The 17,766-nt window shown below is 37.8% G+C and overlaps 1 protein-coding gene across 1 annotated transcript; it reads right to left on the bottom strand.

Annotated features, from left to right (window-relative positions):
* Nucleotides 1-296: 296 nt before the first annotated feature.
* LOC128889586 (mitochondrial pyruvate carrier 1-like) lies at nucleotides 297-7,400 on the bottom strand. Its single transcript, XM_054147309.1, has 4 exons — nucleotides 7,313-7,400; nucleotides 3,386-3,473; nucleotides 1,390-1,490; nucleotides 297-463 (listed from the first exon to the last, which is right to left on the bottom strand). The coding sequence occupies exons 1-4, from the start codon at nucleotides 7,398-7,400 to the stop codon at nucleotides 297-299; spliced, it is 444 nt and encodes a 147-aa protein (XP_054003284.1).
* Nucleotides 7,401-17,766: the final 10,366 nt, after the last annotated feature.

Raw genomic sequence — 17,766 nt, 5'->3', positions numbered from 1 at the left:
ACCATAAATGTATAAACATCTACAGTATAGCAACTATTACATGAGGTGAATGTGGAAAACATACTGATCTAAATCAGGCAGCCCAGCTTAATAATAACAATAGTCAATTTAAATTGTTGAGTTCTGGAGCATGTACCCGAATACAGATACAGAGAAGGAAGACTCGTTCGCAGAAAAGAAAGGTTAGAGAAGAAAAGACCTTGGTTAAGAAGAACGTTAAAAATTTTATTGAGAAGTACAAAGCTGTTGATTAAAAGAAGTGAAAGAGCTAAAAACACAAACGTTTGTTCGTCTGGCTATTCTTTCACAGAGTTCTGCTGCGAGAGGTAGTAGTAGTCGATGTATCTGTAACCCTGTGCGAGTTGTGCAGAGGTATTGACTAGGTGGCACGCTAACAGCAACAAATTTCTTGGCTGGACCTTCCACGCGAACCTCATGAATACCATGGAGTAGAGGGCCAGTGCTGAAAATCGAACGGGTCATCTAGAGAGACAGTTTCGAAGGAGACCCTAGCAATTTCTGTATTATTGGTAATGAAATCTTAATTTATTGATTTCTCGGTGCTTTCAACTTTCTAGAAGTTCAAGTTCATGTTGGTAGATATAGCATTGAGTTGGAAATTTCTATGAAAATTTTGAATTACTGGAGTGTCTATATAAAATTGGTATTCGTCACTTCAAGTAGGAAAAACGAACTGAAATATTATAAAGAAGGATTTATTTATTAAATCTTTTTTAACTTTGACGATATTTTAGATATGTATTAAAGTACATTTGGTAATTTTTTCGATTCATTTCACAGAGAAATGTTTGATATATCAGCTTGAGGTATTCTTAAAGTGAAACGAAATTAAATTTTTCTCTGCAACAAAGTCACGAAATGCACTAAATATTTGGCTTTCCTATGTGATTACGAGATTATTCACTTGTTGTATCGCTTTTCAAGAACAAAGAAAAAAAATATACATGTCGAATTGAGTCCTCCTCCGATATTTTGAAGTCTGTTAAAAATAAACTATTCTTCTATACTCCTGAATAGTAATTAAATTACGAAACGAACGTCTAGTAGTCTCGAAGCTGAAGGTTCATTAGTAGGATATTAGGAGATTATTTACACGAGTTGTACCATTTTTCAAGAACAAAAAGAAAATACTCTTTTCTACTTCCGAATAGTAATTAAATTACAAAACGAACGTTTAGTGGTCTCGAAGCTGAAGGTTCATTAGTATCACGGTAGAATCGCTCCTGGCCTTCTCTCGACAAACCCTCCCCCTGGACGTCATTCGTCGCGTCCCTTTCCGTCGCGATGCGTGATTATTATATGAGAGGCGAAATGAATTCCCGGAAAGGTCCGCGCGTCGCGACCGATCACTCGTCTCGGAGAACTCACCCAAAGTCATTTTGCCGCTAATGATTCTCGGATGCTTTTGCGTGTCGGCTATGGCCGCTATGGGTATCATCCAGTTGAACACCGGGCCCCAGAAGTGCGTGCTTAAAAAATAGTAGTTCGTTTTCCATAAATTATATCCAACTTTTTGATAAACGGGGTCTAGGTGGCGTGCATCGGACCAGGGGAGGGGTTAGGGAGTGGGAAAGGTGGAAATGATCACCGGGTGGAATAAAGTTTACTGAAAACTTCAGTTGATTGGAAGATATAAAAATGGAAGGACGATACAAATTAATAAAATGAGGTAGGGATATCAAATTGAATCGGTGCAAAAGTTTCTTTGGAAATGTAGAACATGGAAATTATATACTTTTTAACCCTCTATGGCCCGAATTTGTTATCTAAGGGCAACTTGCAGGGCATTTACTTTGACATTTTAGGTTGATGCCAATAGTCATCAATATGGTTACTGGTTATCAGAGACATTGTATAATTAAGACGCATACATTATCTTGTGAAAAAGTTAAAATTATTTGGTATAAAATAAGTAAATTTCTTCTTAATTTTTGTCATGTATTTTCTTATAAAGTAGTATAACACAATAAATATGTTCTACATATTTAAATACATTATAAGCTAATATAGTAATTATACTACATGATAAGAATAATAATTACATTTACGTAATAAATAATTACATTTAAAACACAGCAGTGCCATTGTCTGTTAAGCTAACCTGTAGACAGAAAAAAAATAGATTCAAAATTTAAATTTAAATTAGAGAACTTGATGTTCCATAATGAAAAAATTAAAATTTAGTTGGCAGTTAAATAAATATCATGAATAAATCGTTGCACGTTTATTCTATTTGGCATTTAACATTCGAATAGAATTTTGCGTATCGTTATTTCCAACACCATTGTATTTATTCCATCTGGTGATTCTATAATAACATACGTAGCTTCTTCCAACTGGATTATAATAGACTAGGTAAAAACGACGTATCTCGTCTTTCTCATTGATCGTAAAAAGAGATGGAAGAGTGAAGGAATAGGAAAATAGATGAGATATGTACGAGGGAATACGTGGATAGGAGATTACAGGCGCGAGACAGGATCGTTTTCGGGGATTCCTGACGGTAATAAAGATTTTATGACGTAACTAGTCTCTCCCCGCTACCCTCCCATCCTCTGCTGTAATGCAAACATTGTATTTGGAGAACGACACCAGAGGATTAACCTTCGTGTTTCTCGATCGACGTGGACGTGGTCGGAGCAACACGATCGCGACGATTACCTCATCAAATACTTTTTCGTCTCTTTGCTGAACAGGCCTTTCGATGATGGTTTCGGCATCGTGGACAATGGTAGAATTGGATTCAGTATTCTTTTAGACACGATTCTTGTTGAAATCGAGGAGAAGAAATTTATCGTAACCTCTTATCTCGATAGCGACGTCTCACGTTGACTTCTTTGAGCGTTTAGTGCACTCTTTTATCGCATACTTCACGTTGCGGTCATATTTTATTGGATGCATTTTATAAATGCATAAAAATCGGCAGTTTAATAATGGTCATATTAGGTACATATAAATAAAATGTCGTTTAGTAGGTTTACTGTTAAAATAAAAGAATAAAATGTACGCACAAAAGGAGGATGCAAGAGAAATCCCATGCAAGTATCGACAATCTCTAATAACGAAATATAAACATGAAAATTAATGTAAACCTTTCGTAAAAATTAGTCGAATAAATTCTCACAGGGCGATTTCGTTCGTCATCCATTATTCGAATCAAATCCGTCCACCTCTGGTCGTCGAAACAATCCAATTCCTAGTCAACGCGTTCTTTTCCTATTCACGGAAGCGCTCCTTCGCCGCGATCAATCACTTTCAGCAATTTCTCGCGCTCGAACGATCGATTTGCATAACAGTTTACACGCATAATTTATCACCGTCCCATCGGTCGTTCCTCTCGTTTCCTTTCCTTTTTTTTACGAACCTCTCGTACGGCGGAACCGTTGCAGAATCGCCAATCCCCTCATAATAAATGCACAGGTTATTATTTCGCGCGTATAATATTGATGGCGCTATGAATGTTGCATGGAGGGGTGCAAGGCGTTCGTGGAGCGTAGCTCATCTGGGGGTGGAAACCAGCTCGCTTACGGGGGTTGTTTCGTCGCGCATGCTCCGAAAACGGGAATGGTATTATTGATCTTGGAAGGGGGCGGACTATGTAGCCCTCGAGTATCAGCAGCGTGTCGCGAGGAGTCTGGCACCCTCGTCTACGGGAATATGGAAAGAATTTCCATCATGGAGATCGTCGTAGTAAATTTCGAGAGACGACCATGTCCAGATTCGCGTGACAAATTATCGTTTCGTCGTCGTGAAATTTCACATTGCTTAAGACCGTTTCATATTCTTTATTCTCTTTTTTTTTTGATGTGTAATATAGCGTGCATACGTGGACACAGTGGTGCATTGAGGGCTCAAGAAAAGGTGTATATTAGATGTACACATTACTTATATTCCTTTCTATCCGATCATTCATGATTGTAGTTTAGATACAAATATTTACTTACTATTTTGTTACGTTGGAGTATCGATCTCTCGTTTTCACAATAATATCTCTTTGGAATGGATCCTCCGTTGTTTTTAATTTAGGGAAGATTAAAAAGCGTATGGCTTTCCTTTATAGAGAAATGGTAAGTTTACTTTAGAAAGGCTTGGAACTAATTTCTACACCTGTGATTTTCATACAGCCAGTTTTGTACTTCAATTTTTATTTACGAACTGAGTCAGCATAATATGATTTTAGTAAACTATATTGGATATAATAATAATAATATCATAGTTGTAAAGATTGCTTGGTCGTTGAGGGTGAAAACGTAGAGATTCATGGTCCTCTGGCACCATGAATTCCCCACATGTTAGGATTCATTCTGTAGTGGTCATTTGCAACGATGGTTTAACATTCTAAGTGGATATGCATAACACAAATTAATATTGAAGAGTAGCATATCTTTTAAAAATGAAATTGACCGATGAAAGAACAACCTCCAAATTAATATTTCTCGCAGCAATCGTTCGAGAATCAGGATTTAATCGTGTACAACATTGCAAACGACAAACATTGATTCAGAAGACACAACGAAAATATCAAAATTTTTCATAATAATCCACGATGAATCACAGTAACGCATACTCATGTTCACTGACAAAGTTAACAGTCTACTATGCAAAAAAGAAATCATAATTTCAATCTGCATAATGAAAACCCTAAGGGGGCTAATAATTTTAATAAGATTTAAACGACATAATAAACAAGGAATCAGTTTCAACAAGAAAGATTTATTCATCCCGAATAAAAACTCGACTCCATCGAAGAACGCAGTCATTTTATTTTGAATGGAAGTTTGACGGATGATCTATGCAAGGAGACGAATACCTACGTCTAGCAAAGATCGAGATTAGACGAAGAGGAGCCCTGCGAGGCGCCAGGAATCGCCGCACCTGCGATCGCTGTTTCCCTGCATATGCATTCCCGCATGTGCCACTCGCACGAGCATTTCCCCTTCGAGCAAATCCTTATCCCCATAGGTCCCCCAGGCCACCATTCCGGCCACTCAACGGTATTGCCGCTATTTTCCGTCTCGCGTATTATGCTCGCTATGTTTCGCGATTCCACGGGAACGTCGTTTACATGCGTCGCTCCCTTCGCGACTAGACTGTATTTATTTTATTGCGAGTCAAATCTGCACTTCGAACGTGAAATTTCAGATCGAGACGAATCGTAAAGCGTGGTCAATTCACTTTTCTCGATGTACCACCCCGGGACAAGTAGTTCATTTTTAAACTGGAAGAACATTAAGGCAGTAGCTTCTTATTTCACGCAATAATTATTAGTAGAATGTGAATGTTTATGCGAATTCGTCTTTCTACAGGTATAGGTAAAGAATAAAATTTTAATTAAAGTATCTCCAATATTCTAAACTGTAACGTGTACTATATCATTCCCATAGATTTTTTCATGTCTCAAGGAATGTCTCATGCCAAGGAATAAGTGTATACCCTTTCGAATTATGAATTATTAGAAAAGGTGAACGAGAGTATTATACAATCATATATTTTTTTACAAAACTACAAACTTAATATCAAATACCGGAATGAAAATTTACATTACATATCTGTATTAAATCTTATCTCAAAACTCTTTAAATTTATCTGGGGTAAATTAATTTTGACGATTATCAAATTGCTGAATTTAAAGAACTAGTAGTCACTTAGAATCGGTGCCATCATCTTTGTACATGCATTATAGTTTTTCAGAAGAAAATTTTGCATTGAAAAGAAACGCAAAATTTCACTAAACGATTCGACTTTATTCTCTGAGACAGCCCACGAAGCAGATTTATTTTATCCGTTTGCCAAACGTGTTTCGAGTAGGTTGCAGGGGTATCGATGCGAGAACGATACAATCGCTCGTGTTTCATTTGTATTCGGCCGGAGGAAATGGCACGGACTTTGATGTTTCTTGCTGACGCGTCCTGAAACCTTTTCTGGACCTCCCTTCGTTCGTCTTGCAAGACTGATCTGAATGCGTCCTACGTATTTGCCAACCCCCGGTTCTCTCCTTTTCCAGAATACCCGTCGACAGCCACAGTCACCCCTTGAAGCGCGTTTCCTCCCTACCACGGGTAAAAAGCCGCGCTCTGCGAGCTCCGTTCGGATGAACTCGACTCACGGTACTCTTTCTCGACACGATACTTTTTATTGACACGAAAATATTAAAAATTCACCTTTCGCTATTTATTAACCCTTTGCACTCCGAATTATATTTCAATTTCGTTACCAGCAGCTCCAAACGCTTTTAATTGTTTTATTTAGACATTTACTTTAACTAAAAAATTAAGGAAATTTAAATAAATAAACAAATTCACTTAAATATCAGTTTTAATAACACTTTTGCAGTATCTTGTAATTTTCAAGTGTATGATATTTCTCGAAACAATTTCCAGGACGCAATCCTGATTTTCTTCCTCCAGCTATTTTTCAGTTTGAACAAACTGCACAATCCTTGTGTTTTCTTTCGGGATGCACGAGAATGAAATGAGGCTTTCTATCTAAATGATCGTGTTTATCATATGTTCATACCTATGCTGATTTAGATATAAAAGTATGTCGAGTGGGACTCGGCAAAGGAGCTCCTGAGATAAAAACTGATGTCGAGTCACACTCGATACAGAAGTGCAAAGAGTTCACTTTTTCGATTCCAATTATCCCTTGATGAGAGGGAATCCAGATAATTTTAACGCTCGTGTTCCCGTCCGCGAGTTCTGTGGAGATTTCTTGGATCGGCGCAAGTTCTTTTCGCGAAGGAACGTCGATTCCAGCTTTTGTCTCGACCTCGTCGAGGGAGCCGATGCAAATCAGTCAGCCACTCAGGATCGACGGGGCATTGTGGGTGCATCGTCCGGCCGTTTCTCTTTCTCTTTATTTATGCACTCGCTTTGGGAGTAATTGTTTCCTTCAGACGCGAGCCCCGAAGACGATAGTCTCGCCTTGATGCGCCGCCAGACGGCTAACAGGCTTCTTCGTCGGTGAAGTCACGGATCCGCGCGTGTCACCGCGGAAGCTGTCCGTCCTTCTCCTCGGTGCCATCAACTTCTTTGCCCCTTCTATCTTTCCAGCGCGGAATCCACTCTGGATTCCAACGGCGCGGTTTTAATTGCCCGTTTCGGTTGAATTCAATCGACGCTCGGCCTTACGGGAATCAATCGCGTCCCAGGAATCCGAGGGGAATAGTTGTATAATTGCTGCAATATGACGACCACGGACACGGTTAATAACTCGTGGACGCTTTGATAATTCTCTTCTTCGCTCTTAATTAAAACTACGAGCCGATATGTATAGTGCGCTGTCGATTCACCGTCGTTGATTCCCGGAACGGATGGACGCACTTGTGATCCTGCGCTTAGATTCCCTGGTTTGCACTCTGGATTTACAATATTTGACATCTGAGTACGTGGGAATATTCATGATTTTCGCCGGGAGGGTTTCTTATGCAAGCAAGAATATCTTCTAGCTTATGAAAATAGTTTTTCACGAAGGTCTAAACTAACTTCTAGTAGGTTCAATTTCTAACTTTTTCGTGTTTAGTTTTGTTATCTGTAGAAATACTGAGCATTTTTTCGATGCTGTTAAAATGTTTAACTCAGGAAGTGAATCACTAATAGTTTTAACATTGAAAACTCAGAGATATCTTGCAATCCCAGATTTTTATTTAAGCCTTTCGCTGCCGGACATCACTAATGTTAAGAAGACCTTCATAAAGAGGACCTAAATAATCTCAAGAGCATCCTCGAAAGGACACAACATCCATTCGAATAAACGCTCTAAGTCTGGAAATATTAAGTTATCCCAAAAGTTTCTTTCCTTTTATTAATAAGTAATACATACCCAATACTTTATATTCTATATTACATAATTGAATAGTGTATGATCCATTTTGCTCTAATACTGTTACTGCATCTATGAAATTAGGTTGTCTATTTATATTAATATTATCACATTAAGTAACTAAGTGCAATTCACGAAAGAAATTTTTGAGATAGCCTTATTTGTATATATAATCCATCTTCGTATATAAATGCCGATAGTTGGCGATTGATCTTCGCACGAGGATAGGTAATTCCTCGACTAAGTAACACGCCACGTCGAATCGGCGGTCGGTTTAACCAATTAGCATCGATTACGCGCCGTGTGACGAGGAATATTTTATCAGGACAATTACGTCTCGTAATAAAGTCCCATCGGTCGGGGCACCAATCAGCGAAACGATCGGTGGTCTACGACTGGGATCGTTCGTTCGGTCGCGGAACGGGTAATTAAAAGCATTGTCGGAGCACAAAAGCCAGGGTACAAGCCGCAGGAAGAGACGAAAAAGAGGAGGCCACGGGAGGAGACACGATACTCTGCTTTCATGCCGAGGCCCGATTCGTAATTACAAAGTGCGATCTAAATCAATCTTGATTGCACGGGAGACGCTGCGTCGGCAATTTACGTAATACAAAAAAACCATACGTACACATATAAAATTGCATGTTATCGTGGGACAATTAAATCTAATCGTTTAGGTAATCCTGAGCAAAATTGCAACAGGATGATTTGTTGGGAAACGTGTACGCCAGTTATTAATCGGTCGGACCTTAGATTGGGTTACTTTTGGGGTTAACGAAGATTAGATTACTCTTTGTCATTAATCATTAACCCCTTCAGGGATATTTATGATCACGATACATTTTATAATTGAAGAGTGTACAATATTAAAGCGAGACACCAGACACTCTATATAGTCTGTATTGTTGTTATACTTTGCATACATGTTAATTTCGTGAGAGACAAATTTTTAATTTTCAATTTCTCACATCAAGAATATCGAATAGTTTATTTTATTTAACGGTTATGCTTACTGTCTGTCCTATATATGACATTCTGAACATTTTCCAATTGAAGATAATCTTAATGATTTACTATTATTATTTTTTATCAGAGTGTGCAGGACTACTAGACTGTTTCCCATCAAAGATCGTAACAAAATTGTATAAACAACGTCCTTTTGGTTTGTTCAATGTTTAGAATTTTTAATTCTGAAATCTATACTGTATTTAACATTTATGCAATAATCACTGAGGTCGTCGATTCATTGTTAAATTTCTAGAATTTTCTAATTCTATGAATTTGCCAATGCGAAGAAAGTCCCTATAAAGGTTAGATATGAGCATAGAAATATGTATTATTTACTTCCATAATTATGGCTAGGGAGTTTTCCAAACGTTGGCGCCGTTGGTATACGTAGCAGTAAAGAGAGCTGGTATTATTACAAGCGTTTCCTGGAACTCATGGTCGTACATCAACGTCACTTAAAGTCAAGAAAATTTCGCTTCACAATTTTTCTCACGTTTTCTATCCTTACCGTAGATCCTGCATCGCGAGTGTGTCGAAATTCGATGAGATTCAACGACGTATAATTTATGCGACTTAAATGGACGAAATTACGCGCCAACAAAAGGGCGGTCGAACAAACAAGAGAAAAGCGGGTAATAATTATTTGGCATAGGACAGACGTTCGTACAAGAGAAATTCCACTTGAAAAAAATAAATACTCTGCATTTATCAGCATTAAAAACCGTCAGGCTTCTTTTGAAAAACCCAGTATCGCCAGAGACGATTTTCTCGTACAAGAATGCGATGCAAAGCTTGTGGACGATCGATGGATGAGCGATTGAGAGGAGCCACGTGCAATTTCCGAAAAGCGCAATATAAGGAAGTGAATTATGAGGGCCGCAGCCGTGAATGCGGGCCATTATTCCGCACGATAAAGCGATTCCCCTGCACTCACGGAATTATGTTTCTACTATTTAGCATCGGTCGGACGTCGCCGTGGGCAGGGGGGAGGAATTCACGCGGGCGGAAAAGCGCGGAAACGAGAATCCACGGCAGGGGTGATTCGTGGAAAGGCACGCGGATCGGCATTAGGAAAACGATAGAGCGAACGGAAATGGAAACTTCGTCGATGAGATCGTTCTTCCTGCCCAGTGGAACGATTCGTTACCGTCACCGATCGATCACCGCGGTCCGCTTTTCAGAATCGACTTTAATTTCGCCTTGCGAGCTTCTATTCATTCCTCGAATGATCTCTGGCTCTCCTGAAATCGCCCAAGTTGCGATAGTCTAACTAATAAGATTCTCGGGCGTGGAACTAATTATAACAACTACTACTTAACCCTTGAAAAGAAATAGGCAAATATTAGGCGTAGAAATTAATTCAGAGCTTTTCTAAAGTAAACGTAGGATTTATTCATAAAGAGAAATCATACAAATTTTAATCTGGCCTCACTCACGCATCTTAAGAGAGCTCATATTAGTTGGAAAATTAAATCTTAGGGTAATCCGGGTGTTTCATGACTATTTAACTTAACAAAATGCAAGGTACATAATTAAAATATAAACCGGAATAATAAATAATTAAATTTGAGGTTCTTTTATATCGAATACATACAATCCAAAGCAATCTATATCTGTAAATCAACTTTGACGTGCAAATATGTTGTCTCACTTTATTATTGTACACTTTTTTAATTCTAAAATTGTGATCGTAAATAACTATAATTTTGATATAAAAGTAACCGTCCACATGTATTAATATTCCACAAAAGGTTAAGTTTCAATTCATTCTATTACAATATTACAAATTTGCATAAACATCGACAGTATACTTATGAATATATGAACATGAATTCGCGTTTATTCTGAAAAATAATATCAAATATTTATTAACGTCCTGTATAGGGAGAAAAGGAGCCGTGCTTTCTTTTCCCAACAGGACCGCCTTCCATCTTCCTCCCCCGTTCTCTCTTAGAAGTAATCACAATATGTATGAGAGGCGAGAAGACAGAAATCCGTCGAGATGCGAGTGAACCTCACCTAGCACTCAGTTTTCTCATTGGAATTGCGAGCAGCCCGTTTCCACCGCGGACTACATACATTATTCCGCTCCCACCCGGTATAATTTTACGCAAAAGCGGCACGGGACGCGTGGACACGTGCAATTTTATCCATCGAAGATTTTTCGAACACCTTGAAGGTCTTGATGGTCTCGATCAATATTATTTTCGAAGCTCTTAACAAATATTAAATACTTTTGGTTTCCAACTTTGAAATTATTTTTTAAAGGGTTAGGGACCGTTCATTATTTACATAGGGGTCCCAAGAAGGGGTTTAAAAAATCTGTACATGATCTTACGTCGGAGGGGTGAGAGGAACGAGGGATTGATTTGTCTCCTTACTTTTGATTGTTTCAAATCTTACCTTTAATTATAACACGATTATCCAATGACTAAGTAATTATTTTCTAAAGAATACAAATCTTTGATTTATGTTTTAGTGTGACTGAACCTTTCTTTGACGACATTTGACTATTTAACGCTTTCTAAGGAAATTTTAGGTAACATCTTATGTAAGAAGAGAGAGGGAGGGTCTGAGAAATGTTACGTGTTTTTACACAAGGGCAGTGGGTAAAAAATGGCCAAAATTGTCCTTACATAATTAATGAACGGATCACTAACTGGGGTTTTTATTCCCAGGTTTAAAAATGTACGCTGAACCATAAGTAAAGTGGAAATAATACAATTACTTCGAAATCGTTTATAGACGATTGTTCAAGGTTCGATTCGTCGGCTATTGCAAGATGTATGTAATGGACGTAGCGAGGTCCTTTTTCAGTTAAAGAAATACAATAGTTTACTCGAAATCTATCATTTTCTATTAAGCTTCGTTCTCATAAATATGGAGTCCGGTTTAAGGGTGGGCTAGGTGGGACGAATAATATCCAACGTGTTTTCCTTAGCTTCGTTGAATTATTATACGATTCATGTTTCGAATTGACTTACAAAATACAAAAGCGGAAGGAGTGGAATGTTATTGTACGACGGCGGCCATCAATGGAGGGATAGAAGGGCTGATATAACTCCACGGTAAAACCTTGTATTTTTACAGGATTGCGCTCGATTTTACGTCCGCACGGATGAATATTGTACGAACGCTCGTGTTTTCGTTTTCATGCAGCGAGTTATAGTAAAGATTCGCCAATCATCCTAAATTTTATCTACTGCTTGCTGGCTCTCGTGAAAGAGCTTTACTTACATTTTCATTCAATCGATTTCTTAACACTTTATCTATAGGAAACCTAGGGTAGGTTATTATATAAGTTTTTTAATTCTAGTGCTTTTTTTTATAGAATTTATTCACTGTGTTGTGGGTTGTCTGCTTTGAATGTTCAATTTTTGTAAATAGACTTGGCTTTGGATGTACTAGATCGCAAATTTTTATGCAGAATAAAATCTTTGCAAATATAGATCGAACCTAAATAAAAATGTATTTTACTCTGCAAATATTATAATATGACCTTTACGTTTAATATTTTTTATATCGTTGCATACTGTGTGCACTTTGTAGGTTCTTGCACGTTTAAACTTTCCATGAATGCATAAAAATCTGCAGTTTATTAAACATATAATAATGTAGACAATTTTTTTCTAAATTGTAGAAAAGATTTTTCATTCCATGGTTATTCAAAATTATTTAATATTAAATACCAATAATTTTATCTACGATTTTAATTTTTTCCATTAGATAGTCACGTTTTTCCAACTTTAGAGTAATCATTTATCTTGGAATGAAATTTTGAGTTACGTTTAATTGGGAATGATGTATAATCAACTCGATAATAAATACACATTAAGGTGCAAGCGATTGAAACGTGGACTATTTTCAGAAAAGTAAGAAACTTATATGGTACCACGTCCCATGGCGCATCGGTTACTTTTGTCCAAAATGACAGCGCTTAGGAATCCAATATAGTCGGGGCGAAAGGGCACCATTGAGTAGAAGAGAGGGTAATTTGACTCCAGAATTCTCGAGCTCACCGTGGAGCACACCCTCTCTTCGGCACTGTGTCCGTGTCTCTATAAGGATAATGAGGATCCTTGGACTGGTAAGACGACACGGAACGATCCTATTTCGGCGATTACGCTAAAACGTTGATTATATTTCTTCAGCGATAAAATCGATTCCCCGCGACGAAACAAGAAACTGCCGCTTCTTGCGTCCGACTTCCAAGAGGCTGATCTTCCTCCATTACGCTACTTGCGAACTACTTTCGATAAATAGAGAATTCGACTTCGACGATGATTTATCAAAGAAAAAGTCGAACTTTTGGTGTAGGAAATACTTTTAATAATTTATTATTCCAAGTAACTTATTTCTAAAGACCAAAAAGAGGGTTGGAAGGCTTAAATATTTAAATACCATGAAACTATATATTAGAAAATATACACTGTAGCTATAACTATAATCTATAACCACAACCTTTATTTCTCAGAACAGCGTTTTAAATAGGTACCATCAAATTTCAGGTTCATGGATAACTCTACCTCTCATATAATAATAAATTCGAGTTACGGAATGTTCGTATGGAAATTAGAATTTCTTTTAAAAAATCGACTGATAAGAATTGTCTGTCTGTAGGAATTAACTGTTCATGCCGATCAGGATGAGAAAGGAGCACCAACATACGAGATCAGATTCGTCGATTGTTCCGTTCGGTCGATCGACTCTGCCGAATTTCGAAGGACGAAGCTGGAACCAATAAAAATGCCCAGCATTCCCCGGTTCCTAAGGCTCGTCTCTTCGCTCGAACCCCCAGCACGCGCCTGGACCTTCTCTACCTTCGGTTTTCCTCCCCTTCGACCTCCGACCACTATTCCACCCTGTCCCCTTGAAGCTTCTTCGTTCGAAGCAGCGTCGGTATCCTCTCCTTGTACTTTCTCGAAGCCCATCAAAGACTAACCAAATATTTGCCGAGGTCCTTGCCAACCCTCCCCGTGAGGGGGTGGTGTCCCTCGCTTTAAACGTAACCCTGTGACCCTCCAGAGGACCGCCGGCAAGCTTGGAAACTCTTTTGTATCAAATCGAGACTATCGCGAGCCGAGATCGCTGGGGATGTCACAGTGTCATCCTTACAAGAATCTCAATGGATTCTTTAATTTCTATAATTGCGCTGTATGGGGAGGGTATTGACGAAAAACGCCTATAAGAGAGATCGATTGGGAGATGTTGCGACCTTTTGTCGGCGTTGGGGAACCATCTGATCTGTAATGACAAAATTAAATTGTTTGGTAACGTGGTTTTCTGTTTTCAGTTCTTGTATAATTGCTATCTGGGTTCCCCAGTATACAAATTTTAATTGATGAAGGATTTTGGAGAAAATGCTTTCTATCGATCTCATCAACTCAGCAAATTTTTCATTGATGAAGGATTTTTGGGAAAGTGGTTTCTATTAATCTTACTAACTCATCAAAGAAATTTTAATTGACGAAGGGTTTTTGGAAAAATGGTTTCTTAGTATTGATCTTATCAATTCAGTAAACAAATTTTAATTGATGAAGGATTTTGGAGAAAATTGTTTTTATGGATCTCATCAACTTAGCAAACAAATTTTAATTGATGAAGGATTTTAGGGAAAATGGATTCTATTGATCTCATCAACTCAGTTGTTACTACTTTCACAGTTTAATGATTGATGTACTCTTCATTAGGGAGTCAAGATATTAATCTGATTTTTGGAAACTGATTTGAGCAGTTGAAGCTTGCTCCAACTCTGTAGTACAAAACGACAGTTAGATATCGTTATAATTATACCGCGGAGTTTATGCATTTATGATATAAATTAATATAATAAACACATACTAAATGTTAGATTAAATATAACTTTATTTCACACATAATACATAATACATAAAGTAAAATATACACTTTTCATGTTTAATTGAACATAAAGTAACTTAGGATTGTTTGAATGAACACATCCTAATAGACAAACTAAAGAAATTAACAGGTATAGGTGTCGCGAATATCTTTCACTAAACATAACCAAAAGGTATATGCACTTATGCAAAATGAAATAACAATATTATTATAATACACAATATATTCAACATACACTATGCTTATTTTACGTATATTTTCCCTATTATTGTACGACATGAACCAACATAAAATGCGCAGTCTAGTTATGAAAAATCACTAGGAAACAGAGAATTTCATTCTTTCCCAATTTCTCGCAATCGTAACGCTAATCCCTGAATCGACAAGAAATCTTTGCTGGATTTCGTGACGCACCCTTCGCAGTGTTCGAGTCCTCTTTGAAAATTTACGCCGCAGGATTCCTCCCTCGGCCACAACGATCGGAAGTCAAACAGACTGTTACGAAGCACCGTCTTCCTCCCACGACTACTGTACATCCACCGTTCCCTTGTTCCCCTCTCCCTGGCGCTCTCTTTCCATCGGAATTCCACGAAGACCGCCATTGATTGATTCCTTGTTAATTAAAGGCCCGCAGGAACGCGCACTCGTAGCTGTCGCGCGGGAGGAAAGGGGGATGGCAAGGAATACGGGGAATCGATCCTGGAATAAGAAACTCCCATGATCGGGGAAAAAGACGAGCGAGATCGAAGCCAGGGTAGAGCTGTGTAGATCGCGATCGGTTCGACCCTCTCTTTTCCATCCACCGATCTCCCCCTGTTCGAGGGGACGAGGAGACGTTCTGCATAAGTCCGAGCAACATGAATATTCATGGCTCGAACGATCCAGAGGAAGAGAGGCGGGAGGGGAAGGACCAGAGCGCGGAATCCACCGCGAAGAAATCGGATCGCGAACTTTCGATTTCTTTCGTGCCTCCGAGTTGTCCCATCGGCGTCCCGTTCGTCGTTGCTGCGCGAAGAAGTCGATGACTGCTGGACGATATTAACCCCTTAAACTAATCATTTCGTTAGTCATTTTGTTACGTAATGTGCAGGAATCACGTCGTAGTAAATAACGTAACTTATAAAGCATGTTGTTTAATGGTACTTGAGATTTTATAAATTTTTATATATCGAGGAACATATTTATGCCCAAAATCAGCATTTTAGAGTATTTTATACTAGTCTAATGTGTGATGATTTGTGAAATATTCATGGATACAATCTACGTCAAGCATTTCTACAAATGCTACTTGTCGCTTTTTTAAGTTTGGATTGTTCACACATTCTCTTTCTATGTTCTATGTCCTACAAGTATTTCTAACCTCTGTTGAAGGAACTTGTCTACATTAAATGGCAGGTTTGATGATGTTCCTAAATAAATCTTTCATTATAAATATATACACAAATAAATCTTACACATGTACATATTTATAACGAAAGATTTGTTTAGAAACATCATCAAACCTATCATTTAATTTAGACAAATTCCTTTAATAGAGGGTACGAATACTCGTATGACTGTCTGTATATTTTAATATATAATATTTTGATTTAATTTTTCGTGCTATACGAATGCAAGAAAGCATACACTTCTTTCAAATTAATTTTTTAATAAACATAAACAAAATGTATATACGCTTATGCAAAACGAAATAATAATATTATCATATCGTAGAATCTATTCATAATTATATATTATAATTATTATAATATTATATTCTAATATATTATAACTGTAGAGTATATTCAACATATACGATGAATATTTTACGTCATAAATGGAGAAAGTCCGCAGTTTAGTAATCACTAATAAAGTTTTCTAGACTTACGATGTTTCCTCGGATAGGGGGACATGTGAGTGCAAAGGGTTAATAGCTGTCGAGAATTTCACGTACCCCTCGTGTCCGATAATCGCGACGCAAATGCGATCGCGACTGTCCACCGAGCGTGGAATTCGAGGATCCTTAACGAGTGCGGTGGAAATTCTTGGCGTGCCTCGCCGGGATTCGATTCGATCCAATTCTTTGGTCTTCTCAATGGGGAACGAGCGTAAAGTTGTCGGAGGAACGAAACGATCTGGATCACGATTACTTGGGAATTGTGCGGGTGGCTCGTGTTGGTTGCTCGGATAGAAGAGAGGGGGTGATTTACTGCTTGCATCTCGGAGTTACTAATTCTTGTAACGATAGTATATAGAGTTTTGACAATTATAATACATGATAAGATATTTGAGGCTATTATGATATTATTAACAGTGGTGTTGCTTGTGGTTTTTTTTTGAATGTTTAATATTACATTTAAACGCAATTTGTGATAGTATTAGCTAACGTATATCTTCATCTTTTTTATTCCTTATAAACTATTCTTAAAGCATCGTTAAAATTCAGAAACAATAATGACACAGAAGTATTTTACTTAAGGGAAGAGACATGTGAAAATCATAGCTGTATTCATCAATTTTTCTTTCGATAATAATTTACTCATAGAAGATCTGACAGGAAATTTTTTTTCTAATTACTTTATTTAAGGCTACATCAACTACGAGGTTATTAGTGATCACGTCAATGATTACAATTTAATTATAATTTAATTAACATGTTATACTTCATTAATATCCTTACTAATCTGAGGAATTCGTTTCTGTTGTTAAAAATTGTCTCCACACTCTTTGAAAATTTAAACCCTCTTCGGTCGTATTGTATTCCCTGGCATTCTTCAATTAAATGTTTTACTGTAAGGTACTCTTGACAAAAGTTGTATAACGATGGCGAACAGGAAATATTGTAATAATTTATTTTAGTCTCGAACTCTCTTCGTTGTCTTCTCGCGACCAGAGAACCTGAATCCAACTCGAAACGAAAAAAGTATCCGTGACAGGGATCGGGAGCACTGAGCTTGTCATTCCGAACGCAGATTTCAAGCTATTACCAATTATTAGCAGCGGTGGACGAAAAGTGTTCCCGCGTTTGGCAAAAAGCGTGAAAACCTTTGACGTTCCCGGAACGTATTAACGTTACCG

This window comes from Hylaeus anthracinus, unplaced genomic scaffold, assembly GCF_026225885.1.
Source record: "Hylaeus anthracinus isolate JK02 unplaced genomic scaffold, UHH_iyHylAnth1.0_haploid 11997, whole genome shotgun sequence".
Classification (NCBI taxonomy): domain Eukaryota; kingdom Metazoa; phylum Arthropoda; class Insecta; order Hymenoptera; family Colletidae; genus Hylaeus; species Hylaeus anthracinus.
Note: the sequence above shows the minus strand (reverse complement) of the source record. Positions and strands in the feature narration are given on the sequence as shown.